This window comes from Saimiri boliviensis, chromosome 14 (genome assembly GCF_048565385.1).
Source record: "Saimiri boliviensis isolate mSaiBol1 chromosome 14, mSaiBol1.pri, whole genome shotgun sequence".
In the NCBI taxonomy this organism is placed as follows: Eukaryota; Metazoa; Chordata; class Mammalia; order Primates; family Cebidae; genus Saimiri; species Saimiri boliviensis.
In genome coordinates, this window is record NC_133462.1 from 14,858,109 (window position 1) to 14,873,621 (window position 15,513).

At 55.4% G+C, this 15,513-nt stretch overlaps 1 protein-coding gene across 5 annotated transcripts in view; it reads right to left on the reverse strand.

Annotated features, from left to right (window-relative positions):
* Window positions 1-1,608: 1,608 nt before the first annotated feature.
* Window positions 1,609-15,513, reverse strand: part of MEGF8 (multiple EGF like domains 8) — a 56,519-nt gene continuing 42,614 nt past the window's right edge. For 4 of the 5 annotated variants that reach the window (XM_074385586.1, XM_074385583.1, XM_074385582.1 and 1 more), the window contains 7 exons: window positions 12,105-12,312; window positions 11,758-11,917; window positions 11,048-11,240; window positions 10,435-10,605; window positions 8,952-9,082; window positions 8,333-8,465; window positions 1,609-4,699 (listed from right to left, as the gene is read on the reverse strand). In XM_074385586.1, coding sequence (XP_074241687.1) covers window positions 3,425-4,699; window positions 8,333-8,465; window positions 8,952-9,082; window positions 10,435-10,605; window positions 11,048-11,240; window positions 11,758-11,917; window positions 12,105-12,312 — 2,271 coding nt within the window. In that variant the 3' untranslated portion in view covers window positions 1,609-3,424. The remainder of the gene's footprint in view (window positions 4,700-8,332; window positions 8,466-8,951; window positions 9,083-10,434; window positions 10,606-11,047; window positions 11,241-11,757; window positions 11,918-12,104; window positions 12,313-15,513) is intronic. The other variant, XM_074385584.1, reaches the window with a different exon arrangement.

Consider the following 15,513-nt stretch of genomic DNA (forward strand, 5'->3'; position numbering starts at 1 on the left):
GGGAGAAGTGACAGCTGAGGGCTGACGTGGAGGGAGGAAAACGCACCATGGGCCATTTGTCAAGAGTCAGAAGGAGTGTGGCTATGCATCCCAGGGAAAAGGCCCAGTCATGATGCAGATTGTCTGCTTAGGAGGGCAAAGTCACAGGATGACTGTTAGGAAGAGACCTCACCTGAGCAGTCTGTGCATAACACAGAGGAGTCCTGAAGAACCTTAGCTCCTTTCTGCTTATGCAATATAAACTCCACAGCCTCGGGACTCCAAGGGCAGTACATTTAGCGCTCCTTAGCTCTCTAGCTGGTAAATTCTGCCTTATCCCCAGCAGAAATTGTGTGTTTTTTTTTTGAGACAGAGTCTCACTCTTGTTGCCCAGGCTGGAGTGCAGTATCATGATCTCGGCTCACTGCAATCTCTGCCTCCCAGGTTCAACTGATTCTCCTGCCTCAGTCTCCCAAGTAGCTGGGACTACAGGCACATGCCATGGTGCCCAGATAATTGTCTTTTAGTAGAGACAGGGTTTCAACATGTTGGCCAGGCTGGTCTTGAACGCCTGACCTCAGGTGATCCACCTGCCTCGGCCTCCCAAAGTGCTAGGATAATAGGCATGAGCCACCTAACCCAGCCGAGAAATCAACTCTTTTGGACCCTGCCCCAGTACCCACTCTGTGCTGGGACAGCTTTCAGCTCCATCAACCTAAGTTAAGGGGTCCTTCATCAGGAGGCAGAAGAGGATGCTGGTCAGGCACATGTGTCTGGGAGTCAACAGACAGCTGTCATGCAACAACAAACTCATGTCTATGACCTTCTGTTTTCTCATCTGCAAATAGGGATTACAGGGTACCTACCTCATATGGTTGTTGGAAAGGCCAAATGAAACCACAGCAGTAACATGTTAAGCAAACAGTCCAGGATGTGCTGCTCAGTTCATATAAGTGCAAGTTCACGGTCACATCCTGGAGGGTAAATGCTACTGTCAGCTCATAAAGGCAAAACTCACGTGAAGTCCAAGTAAGCCCTGAAAATCCCTTAAATTGCCCACAAAGTATGAAAATACCATGGGCCAGGGACAATGGCTCATGCCTGTAATCCCAGCACTATGGGAGGCTGAGGCGGGTGGATAATGAGGTCAAGAGTTCAAGATCAGCCTGACCAACATGGTGGTGAAATGCCATCTCTACTAAAAATACAAAAATTAGCCAGGCACAGTGGCTCACGCCAAAATTCTAGCATTTTGAGAGCCAAGGCAGGCAGCTCACTTCAGGTCAGGAGTTTGAGACCAGCCCGGCCAACATGTTAAAACCTTGTCTCCTCTAAAGATACAAACAAATTAGCCGGGCATGGGAGCGAGTGCCTGTAATCCCAGCTACTTGGGAGGCTGAGGCATGAGAATCACTTGAACCCGGGATATGAAGGTGCCACTGCCCTCTAGCCTGGGTGACAGAGTGAGACTCTGTCCCCCCAAAAAGCAAAAAACAAAGCAAAAAAAGCCGTAGCTGGGACCAAAGCAGCCCGTTTTCCCTCCTGAGGCAAACTGGTGTCACCCTGCAGAAGATCTATAGGGCAGGGTCAAAGGCCTCACTGCCCACGTCTCCCCTCAGCACATCCCTCTGGGAAACAAGAACTGTTTATTGGTATTTACTGCACTCTGTCACGGCAGACCCTTTACCCAGGAACAAAGCCACCCCAGCTTGGAGGTGGACCCATCATAAGGGCAATCATCCCAGTTATCCAGCATTCGGGGCTGGATCAGAGGCGAGACCCATCCCTCCTGCGACACGTGCAGATGCGCTCAGACACCTGGGTCTTTCCCACACTTTTTGTTAATTCCGCCGCTCCCTTCTTCTTCGGATGTGGCCCCTGCTGCCTCGGACATGCACGCATTAGCAGGGCCTCTCACACCGAGGCTCCACATGAGGGAAAGACGCAGGGTCCAGTTCCTCCAGGAGCTGGTGATGGACGTCTTGGGAAAGGCGAGTCCCAAGTTCAAGACAGCTCATGTCGAAGGGAGGGAGGTCCTCAATGGGTAAAGGTCAGGAGTCCAAGGAGGTGGCTTGGGTGTGGGGCAGCCCCTCAGGAAAGCCCAGAAACCTTCCAGGCAGCACTGTCTGGAACAGGGCTATATGTTGAGTTCCAGCATTTCCATTCTCAACCTCAGTGTCCCCCATGCCCAACTAGAGTGGCATCTCAGGCAGTTTTGTCCCCTCTGAGGCTCTCTCTTAACAGGCCTCTGTTGTTGCTTCGCTGGGTAACCCTGGTCCCCGGTCGGGTAATACCACCACCACTGAGCTTTGACCCTGCAGCCTGGGGGTCCTGCTCACCTCCAAGCTGTCTCATGGTGCCATCTGTCTCTTCCCAGCTGCTTCCCTCGCCAGCGTTACCAATACCGCCACTCAATTTCTGCTGTTGAAATACTCTGTGTTTCTGTATCCTAGTTGGACCTGACTGAAGAGATGTCTGAAGGGCATCTCACGTCAAGAACCAGACTCTGATATTCCTCACAAGCCCCAGTCTGCCCCATTCAATCAACAGCTCCCTCATCCACCAACAGTTCAGGCCACAAAGCTAGGGGTCATCGTAGATTTGTCTCCTCCCTCACCCTGACGTACACACACACCCCGTGTCTGAGCCCCACTCCCTCATTGCCACCCTGCTCTGGCCCACCATGCCCCTGCTGTCCCTCTTGTCCCTCCAATCCATTCTCCACAGCACACCGGAGTAACCTCTTAAATTCTCAAATAGGTACATAGGATCCTGTCACTCCCCTTCATCAAACCGTCCAAGAGCTTCCAGTTGCTCTGAGAATAAAATCCCAAATTCTACATGGGGCCCACGAGGCCCCGGGTGGTCCAGCCCCTGCCCGTCCCCAGCCTTGTCTCCTCATACTTAGACTGGGTCATGCTTTCCAGTTTTCTGGTCCTTCCAATAAAACAAGCCTGCTCCCACCTCAGGGCCTCTGCCTTCGCTTCCCAAAGCTCTTCCCATGGCTGGCTCTTCTCAGGTGTTCTCAGTCTGGCCTCTCTGAATGCTCAGCTGACTTCAACCCGTCATCCCTCACTGCCAGGTCTTCTGGGGCCCTCACAGTACTTCTCTCTGAAACCATCTTACTCATGTGTGTACATGTGCATGTGTGGGATGTGTGCGTGTGCCGATTGTCTCCCTTCTCTAGAACCTAAGTCCCATGAGATCAGGGAACCTCATCTCTAGGTTCCTGCTTTGCCCCACGCCTGTGACAGTGCCTGACACAGAGCAGGTACTCAATAAATAGCTGCTAAATGCAGAACAAAGGAGTGACTGGGCACCCCTGGGGGATAGGAGCCAGTGATCTCTAAGGAGATGGTGTCCAGGGTCCCCCAGGTGGAGGGGCCCAAGTTCAGGGTGGCCCTGTCAGGCGACCCAGCTGCTGTGGATGAGGACCCTGGGCCAGTCAGAGGGACATGCTGGTGAGGTTGTCCTGGCTCAACAGTCCCTTCCGGCCCACGCCTGCCCCATGCCCACTGCCCCCTGCACCCCCGCCGCCCCCACAGTACTCGTGCAGCCTGTGCCGCAGTGTGACGAGGGCTGACCCTAGGCAGGCGCCGTTGGGTGCATGGGGCCCACCAGGCAGCTGGAGCAGCAGCGTGGCCACGCCGGCCATGCCATCTTCTGTGGGCTCGAGGGTGATGGGCCCAGCTCGCAGCCCAGCAGTGGTGGCAGGGATGGCTGGCGGGCAGCAGCCCCCTCCCATGGGTCCCCAGGGCCCACCAGCCCCTGTCAGCAGCAGGGGTGCCAGGAAGGGCTCAGAGCGGCGGAAGGCAGGCGGTGGGAGCCCAGCCGGCTTCCAGGCAGGGGCCGGGGCAGCAGGGTCAGGTGGGAAGCAGACAGTGACCTTGGCGAAGGGGCGGCTGGCCATCTTGGTCATCTCCTGCAAGTGCCGGCGCTGCTCCTGCCGCTGGTCCAGGGCCTGCTTGGCCTTCCAGAGGAGCACACAGAGTGAGAGGAAGAGGAAGAAGCAGGAGAAGAAGACGGAGAAGAAGACAAACAGGTCGATGTGGGCCTGGTCCTGCCGGAAGAAGAGCAGGCCCTGCGAGTCAGCCGAGCCGTTGGCGCCGGGCCCGCTCGGGTCTCCCACGCCCAGCAGCAGCAGGTAGAAGCGGCTTGACTTGAGGGCATGGTGCTCGTGCGGGTAGGTGATGACCAGCCGGTCCCGCACGCTGCGTACCACCAGCACTGCCGACGGCTCTGTCACTGTCACGTAGGTAATCAGGCCCCGTGGCCACACCTCCCGTACCCGTGGCTCTGCTGGGGCACCCGGCCCACCGCTGGCCCCTGCTCCTGCTCCTCCTGGATCCCCAGCCCCCCGGGGCCCGCCATCTACTGGGGGCGGCGGGGGTGGTGGGGGTGGGGGTGGCTGGATGTGTACAGTATGGACGCCGGTGTCAGGGGCCACACGGACCACGAAGGTGTCATAGGAGGTGGAGACATAGAGGTCCACAGCGCCGAAGGTCACATCCAGCGTCAGGCGGATGTCCACGTTGGTGAACTTGGGCTGCACACCAAAGAGGACAGTGCGGCCAGGGCCTAGTGCCCGGCGCTTGGGCTCGTGGAAGCAGTTGGTCTGGGACGTGGGATCCAGGCAGCACTCCTGCTCCACTGAGATGAGGCGATAGCACTGCTGACCGCCCAGCGGACTCCCATGGAACGATTCCCGGCACTTGGCGCACTGCGGGGAGGATGAGAGGCGGTGGCCATCAGGGCTGAGCATGGTGCCAGCCTGTCCCTCAAGCAGCAGTGGTGAATATTCTATACCCATTGTTAAGTAGCCATTGCCCTGGGCCTCACCCCCACTGCCCCAGTCACTTCCCTGTGACCCCCTAGAACTTCTCTGCCACAGTGTAGACACTGCCAGGACCTGATACTCCAGCACTACTGCCCCTGGTGTCACCCTAGTGACCTGAGCACCCTGATACTGAGGCTTCTGGCACTCTGAGGCAAAGCAATAAAGAGCACTGCTGCATTCTGACTCTACCTCCTGGCTAGCTGTGTGGCCTTGGACCAGCGACTTAACCTCACTGAGCCTGAACACACAGACTTAACCCATGAGCTCTGCACACAGGTAGCAATCACAGCGTGCTCTCAGGACTGCTGAGATCACATGCATGGCACTCAGCACAGGGTCAGCCAGCCTCGCCCGCCTGCCTGGCTCTTCTAGACCGTGCCAGGTACCTTCCCACCCCAGGGCCTTTGCAGTGGCAGACCATCTGCCTGCATGGTTCTCCTCTCACCTGTTAGCTTGTCAGGCACCTTCACCTTCTTCAGGTACTCAAGAGCCTCCTTCTCACCTAGGCCTTCCTTGGCCACTGTGTCTACCATTCCACTCCCCAACAGCCCCAGCCCCTCTTTCCGCTTAACTTTCCTTTGAGCTTATCACTGTCTAATACACGAGCATCTGACTGGTTTGTTTGTATCTGGACACCTCCGTGAGAATGCAAACTCCTAAGGACAGAACACTTGCCTGCTTTGTTCCCTGCTGTGTCCCCAGCAACCCACATAGTGCTTGGCATATACTAGGTGCTCAGTGACTGTGCTGAATGAAGGTGCGGCTGGATAACCGCTATGATTCCTGTGGCTTAGTGGAAACCACTCAAGTTCTGAGATCAGACCAGGGTCACGCCAGGCTCCAAACCTAACTGACTGCTTGACCTGTGGCAAGACTTTTTTTTTTTTTTTTTTTTTTGGTACAGAGTCTCGCTCTGTTGCCCAGGCTGGGTGCAGTGGTATGATCTCAGCTCACTGCAACGTCCATCTCCTGATTTCAAGTGATTCTTCTGCCTCAGCCTCTTAAGTAGCTAGGATTACAGGTGCACACCATCACGCCCAACTAATTTTTGTATTTTTAGTAGAGACGAGGTTTCCCCATGTTGGCCAGGCTGGTCTCGAACACCTGACCTCAGGTGATCCACCCACCTCAGCCTCTCAAAGTGTTGAGATTGTAGGCGTGAGCTACTGCACCCAGCTAGGACATTTAATGTCTCTGAATCTGTCTTCCTCTTAAGTCTGTACCCCACTGAGGACCCAGCACAGTCTTGCGAAGCCTTTTGCATCTATGCTGTCACCACTGTCTCCGCAGCACCGCATCCAGCTCTGTGGCAGGCGCTCCTGGCATTCTAGCTATTACTGCAATCACTATTAGAACCAAGAGAAAACAGGCGCAGTGGCTCACGCCTGTAATCCCAGTGCTTTGGAAGGGTGAGGCAGGAGTGCTGCCTGAGCCCAGGAGTTCAAGACCAGTCTGGGCAATGCAGTAAGATCCCCATCTTAAATTTTTTTTTTAAATTAGCCAGCTATGGTGGTGTGTGCCTGTAGTTACAGTTACTCAGGAGGCTGAGGTGGGAGGATCACTTGAGCTCAGGAGTTCAAGGCTGCAGTGAACTATGATTGTGCCTGGGTGACAGAGTAATCCCCGTATCATAAAACAAAAACAAAAACTGGACCAGGCATGGTGGCTCAGGCTTATAATCCCAACACTTTGAGAAGCCCAGGTGAGTGGATTGCTTGAGCTCAGGAGTTCAAGACTAGCCTGGGCAACATGGTCAAGCCCCATCTCTACCAAGATATTTATAAAAATTAGCCAGGCATGATGGTGCACACCTGTAGCCCCAGCTACTCAGGATGATGTGGTGGGAGGGTGACTGAAACCCAGGAGGTGGAGGTTGCAGTGAGCTGATACTGCACCACTGCACTCCAGCCTGGGTGAAAGAGCCAGACCCTGTCTCAAAAATAAATACATAAAAAAGAACCAAGAAAAACTGCTACTTCTGAACAGCCAACAGACCTGATGGAGGAGGAGGTCTGATTTAATCTCTGAGACTCCCTCGTAAAAGCCAACAGACTCTTTCCTTATCAAGAAAGAGAAACTCAGCTAGGTGTGGTGGCTCACACCTGTAATCCTAGCACTTTGGGAGGCCAAGGCAAGCTGACTGCCTGAGATCAGAAGTTTGAGACTAGCCTGGACAACATGGTGAAACCCCGTCTCTACTACAATACAAAAAAAATGAACTGGGCATGGTGGCATGCACCTGTAGTCCCAGCTACTCAGGAAGCTGAGGTAGGAGGATCACTTGAACCCAGGAGGTGGAGGCTGCCACAAGTGAAGCTCACACCACTGCACTCCAGCCTGGGTGACAGAGCAAGATTCTGTTTCCAAAAAAAATTAAATTAAATTAAAAATTAAAAAAAAGAAAGCAGAAATTCTGGCCCAGGACAGAATCCTCAAGGGCTTGTAAAACTGTTGCCATTTGGGGTAGAGTTGCATCTTTGCAGCTATTACGTTTCTGTAGATGGGTAAGGGAGACTAAGAGCAAAGGACTTTCTCTTCCCTGTGAGTCTGGACAGAGAAGGTGGGTAGGTGGGGTGGTGGGAGCTGTACTCCAAGGATGGAGTCTGGGACATCATGCAGGCAAGCCTGGAACACAGCAGCCAGCCAGGTGGCCAATGCAGGGGCTCCAGGAAGGAGCCTCCTTGCAGAAGAAAAAGGGACATGCACTCAAGGGGAATCTGAATCTGGGTATTAAATGGTATGAGAACTCTGCTAGTCTCAGCTCATCAGAGGGGTCTGCCAATCAGGGAAAATCTGCCGGAGAATGAAGCCAGTGCAGAGGAAAGCAGAGTCAAGATGCAGAGAGACCCCCGATCCAGCCAGTCCTGAAGGTAGACCCAAGAGCCTCAGTTCTTTTTTTTCCCCTCTTTGGAATCGCTAGATTCAGAAGACCCTCAGTTCTAAGAGTAAATATATTTTCTTTTCTTCTTTTTTTTGAGACAGATCCTGCAGCCTCAACCTCCTGGGCACAAGCAATCCTCCCACTTCCACCTCCCAAGTAGCTGGAACCGCAGATGTGTGCCACCATGCCAGGCTAATTTAAATTTTTTTCAGAGATGGGGTCTCACTATGTGGCCTAGGCTGGTCTTGAATTCCTGGGCTCAAGTGATCCTCCCACCTCAACCTCCCAAAGTTCTGGAATTAAAGGCATGAGTAACCATGCCCAGCCTATTTTATTTTTCGGTTGAGCTACCATGAGGTAGATTTCCTGGCATGTGCCGCCTCTAGCTGTGACTATCTGAAATGGAGACTGTCTCCCCACCAGTCTGAGAGACCCCAGAGGCTCAAATCTGGGTCCCCAGTATCACTGCCCAGGGCCTGTAACTGCGTGGGGCTCAGGAGCAGTCTGTCAGGCTGGCACTGATCCCAAAACCACTGACTGGGAGTCATGTTGTCAGTCCTGCGCCCGAGCCTGGCTACCTCACCCAGCCCTGACCCCCACAGGGCCAGGCCCATCACTCGCTTCTGCAGCCGCACCTGGTACTTGTAGCAGTCTCTACGGTCACTGGGGGAGCTGCCCTGGCACGTGCCCGTCTCTGTGTTGTTCTGACATGGACAGCCCGTCCCATCCTGCTCGTTACATGTGTCTGCGTGGCCGTTACACTGGCATCTGGGGAAGAAGTTGAGGTTATGGAGCCCCCATGGCCTGCAGGGACCCAGGATGGCCGCCGCATATGTGAGCTCAACTGTGTGCAACAGGCCAGAGGAGGAAACTGAGGTTCACAGAGGTCAAGCTGTTTGCCCAAGGCCACAAAGCAATTAAATTGCCATTGGGATTGGAACCTGAGCTGCACAGACTCCAGCACTCACTGAACACTCGGAAGGAAGGAGACGGAAAGGGGAGGCTGCTCCAAGGCCTCTGGCCTCAGCTGCCCCATCTCATTCTCCATCGGGCCGCTCTGTGGCCTGCACTTCAGCACTAACCTTGGAGGTAGGGGTCGGCATCACATTCCAGCTCCTTCCTCACCATGACCCCAGCCTGGGTGCTCCCTGGGGATGTGATCCCCTCCTGACTGAGGACACGGGACTAAGGAGGGAGTCTGGTTCCAGAGCTACTCCCAGTTCGAAAGGGGCTCCCCGGCCCCTTTCCTCTTACTTGGTGCACTTCCCGTCCAGGAGGAAGTAGCCGTGCAGGCAGCTCTCGCATTTATCCCCATAGCTGTTATTCTGGCAGCTCACACACACGGCTTCATCTTCGCTAGGACCCTCTGTCACCCAGTTTTCAATCTGGTCAAGCAAGGATGGTGTGATCACAGAAAGGCATGGACCAGCCCCCTCCTCCCTTAGACTCAGGAGTCCAGGCCCCACCCCCTCCTCCCTCAGACCCAGGAGTCCAGGCTCCCACCGGCTCCTCCCTTAGACCCAGGAGTCCAGGCTCCCACTCGCTCCTCCGTCAGACCCAGGAGTCCAGGCTCCCACCGGCTCCTCCCTCAGACCCAGGAGTCCAGGCTCCCACTCGCTCCTCCCTCAGACCCAGGAGTCCAGGCTCCCACTCGCTCCTCCCTCAGACCCAGGAGTCCAGGCCCCCACCCCCTCCTCCCTCAGACCCAGGAGTCCAGGCTCCCACCGGCTCCTCCCTTAGACCCAGGAGTCCAGGCTCCCACTCGCTCCTCCGTCAGACCCAGGAGTCCAGGCTCCCACCGGCTCCTCCCTCAGACCCAGGAGTCCAGGCTCCCACTCGCTCCTCCCTCAGACCCAGGAGTCCAGGCTCCCACTCGCTCCTCCCTCAGACCCAGGAGTCCAGGCCCCCACCCCCTCCTCCCTCAGACCCAGGAGTCCAGGCTCCCACCGGCTCCTCCCTCAGACCCAGGAGTCCAGGCTCCCACTCGCTCCTCCGTCAGACCCAGGAGTCCAGGCCCCCACCCCCTCCTCCCTCAGACTCAGGAGTCCAGGCTCCCACCAGCTCCTCCCTCAGACCCAGGAGTCCAGGCTCCCACCTGCCTCCTCCCTCAGACCCAGGAGTCCAGGCTCCCACCTGCCTCCTCCATCAGATGCAGGAGTCCAGGCTCCCACCCGCCTCCTCCCTCGGACCCAGGAGTCCAGGCTCCCACCTGCCTCCTCCCTCAGACCCAGGAGGTCCAGGCCCCAGCCCTTCTTCCCTCAGACCCAGGAGTCCAGACCCTCACCCCCTCCTCCCTCAGACCCAGGAGTCCAGGCTCCTACTCCCCTCCTCCCTCAGACTCAGGAGTCCAGGCTCCCACCCGCCTCCTCCCTCAGACTCAGGAGTCCAGGCTCCCACCCGCCTCCTCCCTCAGACCCAGGAGTCCAAGCTCCCACCTGCCTCCTCCCTCAGACCCAGGAGTCCAGGCTCCCACCTGCCTCCTCCCTCAGACCCAGGAGTCCAGGTTCTCACCTCCTCCTCCCTCAGGCCCAGAAGTCCGGGCTCCCATCTGCCTCCTCTCTCAGACCCAGGAATCCAGGCTCCCACCTGCCTCCTCCCTCAGACCCAGAAGTCCAGGCCCCCAGCCCTTCCTCCCTCAAACCCAGGGGTCTAGGCCCCAGTCCCTCCTGCCTCAGGCCCAGGAGCCCCCCAGCCCCTCCTCCCCCAGACCCAGGCATCTAGCCCCACTCTCTTTCACCTCCTCTGGGTCCAATGAGTACTTCTCTGGCTCCCTCTTGGCCATTTCAAGCTCCTTCCTGGAGACGCAGACATGGCTATTTCCACGACAGAAGGCATGGCAGGGCCGGCAGGTCCCGCCTCCCACAGCTGAACCCACGAACAGTGGGAGGCACTGTTCACAGTGGCTGCCCTGAGAACCGAGGACAGGGTGGTCAGAGAGACTAGAGAGTCACCAGGGGTGGGAGGGCGTAGGGGCACAGGGGCAGGTTCTGAGAGCCCATGGGAGGGTAGCAGGGGCTTGGGTACTTAGACAATCCCAGGCTGCCTGGGATTTGGCCTCCGCCTTCCCTGGGCACCTGCTGCCCAAAGTCCTGAGCTCAAAACCCTTCCCTCCATCATCTCAAAGCCTCCCCCACGTGCCTGTCCTGGCCCAGCACCCCTCCATCCACTATTCCAGGCCCGATCCTCTGGGATACAAACCCAGGTGGTGTCCCCCCAGTCTCCACACGTCCCTGGGACAGGGCTCTGGCTTATCTGTCCCTGGCTTATCAGGGCTCAGAATGAGATGCAAGCTGCCTAAGCAGCAAGGGCTGGGTCCCAGGGTCGGGGGTCTGAGGCCCTGGGCGGACCACCTTGGTGTGGTTGCGGCAGAGCAGGCAGTGGTCGCGCGCCCCGACACCGGCACATTCACTGTGGCGGTTGCAGCGGCATTCCGTGGAGCAGTTGCGGCCGACAAAGCCGAAGTGGCAGCGGCAGTGGTCAGGCTCCACGCAGGAGCCGTTCACGCAGCCCTGGGCACACACTGGGCGGCACAGCCCTGTCACGCTGCAGGGGCAAAGTGGGGGTCAGGGCAGGTGGCCACCCTCCTCATGGCACCATGACCAGCATCTCACCCACTACCCCACCCTCTTCTCAACCGGCTGCTCAATCCTGGTCTGTCCCATCGCCAACTCCTCTTCAGGATCTAGCCCTCCACCCCTTTCATACAACCCTCTCTCCTCTTTTGAGGGTACCCCATTTTCTTTATTTTTTTTGTAGAGATGGGGGCCTCCCTATGGGCTGGTCTTGAACTCCCTGGCCTTAAGTGATCCACCTGCCTCAGCCTCCCAAAGTTCTGGGATTATAGGCGTGAGCCACCACCATGCCCAGTCATTGGGGTACCCTATTAAACTCATTCTTCTCTGCTCAGTCTCACCACCCTTACCCTCCCGGGACCAATCCCACTGCCTTCATGCCTTGGGCTTCCTTTTCTTCCATCTTGCTTTCCTCTAGTCCTCACCGTTACTGCTCCCCACATTCCCCCACCCTAGCCTGTCTGGCCCCCGACTGCCTGCAGCCTCACTTGTCCATTGTGTAGCCCGTCTTGCAGCTGCACTCATAGCCGTGGGGCTGGTCGTGGCAATTCTGGGTCTCGTTGCAGTCGTGGTGCCCATTTGCACACTCATCCTCGGGGGGGCAGGACAGGAAGGCCCAGGAGGCCTCTGGATGCCCACATGTCAGCCCTAGCACCAAGAATACAGTATTTTGCCTGGGAAGGGCCCCTGTACCACCTGCCCCAGCCGCCTATGCCCTCCCTTCTGCTTCCTCTGAGCCCCACCTCTGGGTCTGGGGCTCAGCACTCCCAAGTTCACTGCATCAGACCCCAGCCAAGGGCCAGCCCCTCTCCGTCCACCCCCAAAGCCCTCTCACCATCACGGGGGCCACTGAGTCCACCCTCCATGCAGCGGCCGCCCCCATCCTGGCCCCACCAGGCACACCAGCCGCAATGGGGGCGCCGCAGGCACAAGGCACACTGGGTTGCCTGAGCACAGCCCAGGGAGCAGCTCTCAGGTCCCCGGAGCAGCCGCCCACAGCCTCCGGCCATACATCGCAGGGGCAGGTAGGAGGGGCTCAGACACTGTATTGGGGGGAATGGGGATGCAGGGAAGAGAGAGGTGGGAAACAAGGTTAAACAAACATATTCTGGATATCTTCCCAGACCACACCCTCTTTGAGGTCTCGCCCCTCACAGGTGGAGCAAAGTGGACACTAGCTGGGGTCATGACATTTTCCCTCTTAAGCATTTGTAACCACAGACCAAGGCTGGAAGTCAGGCTAGGAAGGGATCATGAAACTGGAAGGTTGCCTGGGCACAGTGGCTCACACCTGTAATTCCAATACTTCTACAACAGGAGGATCACTTGAGCCCAAGAGTTCCAGACTAGCCTGGGCAGCATAGTGAGACACCATCTCTACAAAAAATAAAATAGCTGGGCATGGTGGTGAATACCTGTAGACCCAACTACCTGGGGGCTAAGGTGGAAGGATTTTTTTGAGCCCAGGAGGTTGAAGCTGCAATGAGTCATGACTGCATCACTGCACACTCCAGCCTGGACAACACAGTTAGAACCTGTCTCAGAAAAAGAAAATAGCCAGGTGCGGTGGCTCATGCCTATGATCCCAGCACTTTGGGAGGCTGAGGCAGGCGGATCACCTGAGGTCGGGAGTTCGAGATCAACCTGACCAATACGGAGAAACCCCATCTCTACTAAAAATACAAAATTAGCCGGGCGTGGTGGCGCATGCCTGTAATCCCAGCTACTCAGGAAGCTGAGGCAGGAGAATAGCTTGAACCTGGGAGATGAAGGTTGCAGTGAGCTGAGATTGCACCGCTGCACTCCAGCCTGGGCAACAAGAGTGAGAATCCGTCTCAATAAAAAATAAAAATTAAACAAAAAAAGGACATAAACCGGAAGGGGTGAAGGGATTGTTCAGATAAGCAAATGATGATCAAATAAAGAGAACGTAGACAGACAAGAAAAGAGCAGGCTGCAGAAAGAGACAGAGATGAGAACCACGTGCCCCTCAAAGACAGATGGAAAGGCAGCTTTCCAGGCTCTGTCTCCAGTTTCTTGTGAGGCCCTGCTGTACTTTCTACCTTGGGTTCCAACAGGTACCACTGTATTGGTGGAGGGAGCTCCCCTTCACTGCCTCGAGAAGGGCGCTTCTGTTTCTTCCAGGTAAAAGAACAATGGCAATGATCCCAGGAGACAGAAAATAGTATCAAACCACAGTTGCTTAGAAAAAACACGGCTGCTGAGGCAAAAAGGCTTCTCCCACCCCAAACTGAGAGGCTGAAGAGTCCTTGGTTAGGGGCTGGGTAGCAACTCACAAGCCAGGTTTATAATGTTGGGACCCAAAAAATGTACATAATGAGGTTCAGGCTCTTGGGAAGCCCCAAGCCCCTCAGTGTATGAGGCATTTTATTTATTGCTTGGGCCATAAGTGAAGTCTAAGAGGAAAGAGATTAATCTGGGCCAGCTGCCTGAAAGCACTTAGGAAAAAGCAAAACCACCATGGAATCCTGAAATAGAAAATCCTGACTGCTGTGGCTGGAGCTCTGAGCTCACTGAAGGCCCTGCAAAGAGCTGAGCCTTGCTGAACTGCCAGAGGCATATTCTCTGCTGGGCTGGGCTTCCAGATCTAAATTTAGGGAACCCGTTGGCAGATGGTGGGACAATCTGGGATGGGTAGAGAACCCTGAATCCTCAGTCCTGGACAGCACTTTTTGCTGTGATCTCCCTAGTTACTAAATGCAAGGATGCCCAACACCACACACTGCATTTCCTGAGTTTGTGGAAAAGGTGTATGAACACAAGTTCTGAGAGCAAGACTAGCTCATCTGCTGACATTCCCCCCGGCCTAGCAAAATGCCCAGCACAAAGAAGGTGCTCAATGATAAATTCACTGAAGAGAGGGAGGGAGAATGGGAGGAAGGAGACAGGCCAGGGAAGGGGTGCCTCTGCTGTCTACCCCAGACTCACAGGCTAAAGCCATTAAAAAGAACAATGCCAGATGGTTAGAATCAGGCAGCCCTTGAGCCAAATCATAACAGGTCTCACCTGTACACCTATTATGTTTGATTTGTGTGGTGGAATCTAAGTCAACACTTTTTTTTTTTTTTTTTTTTTTTTTTTTTGTGACGGAGTCTCGCTCTGTCACTCCAGGCTGGAGTGCAGTGGCACAATCTTGGCTCACTGCAACCTCCGCCTCCCAGTTCAAGCAATTCTCCTGTCTCAGCATCCTGAGTAGCTGGGACTACAGGCACCTGCCACCACACCCAGCTAATTTTTTTGTTGTTGTAGTTTTAGTAGAGACAGATTTCACCATATTTGCCAGGCTGGTCTCAAACTCCTGACTTTGTGATTGGCCTGCCTCAGCCTCTCAAAGTGCTGGGATTATAGGCATGAGCCACTGCGCCCGACCAATGTTTCTGTTTTTGTTTTTTGTAGAGATGAGGGTCTTGCTATGTTGCCCAGGCAGGTCTTGAACTCCTGGCCCCAAACAATCAATCTGTCTCGGTCTTTTGGTTGCTTGAAGTGTTGAGATTATAGGCCTGAGCCACCACACCCAGCTAGGCCATCACTTCGAAGCTAGGAGGTTTCATAGAAGTTTTGGCAAAACTCCTTTCTTACATTCACAGACACCATCAACACTGTGCTCATCTGGGCCGGGGCAGGCTGTGCCCTCCAATTCACTGGCCCCACCTCATCCCCTTGCCCCCTCCTAGCCACTCCCCCATCTCCTTAGCTGCCCCAGTTCTTCAGGCATCTGAGAACCTGGCAGTTACTGTGAGGCTGGGGGAACAGCGCATGCCACCAGGGCTCTGGATGTGCCTTCTGGTCCCTAGAATTCCCACAAAGATAAACGATGGAAATTTCAATAATATCTGGAGAGGACTCATACTACCAATAGAACCCCAGGCTTGGGGACGAGAGGCTTGTGCTTACTATAGATCAAAATCACAAGGGCTTCTGCTCTTCCAGCCACACTGACAGCCCCCATGGGGATCCTTCAGCCACCCTCTTGGTGTGTCCCATACAGTGGAGACTGGGAATCCTCCCAGTGGCAGGACTTGTGTCAGCCAGATTGGCCCTCCCACCACTGCTCATTATAATAACAATGCGCATAATCATTAGCCATTTTTTAGTCCTTACTGAATGGCAGGCATTGCTCTATGCTCTAAGTAAATTCTCCTCTGTTTAACTGGTAAAACCTCCTAGGGCACAGGATCTAGTGAAATGATGTCCATTTTAGCAAACCCTTACTGAGGTCTCGG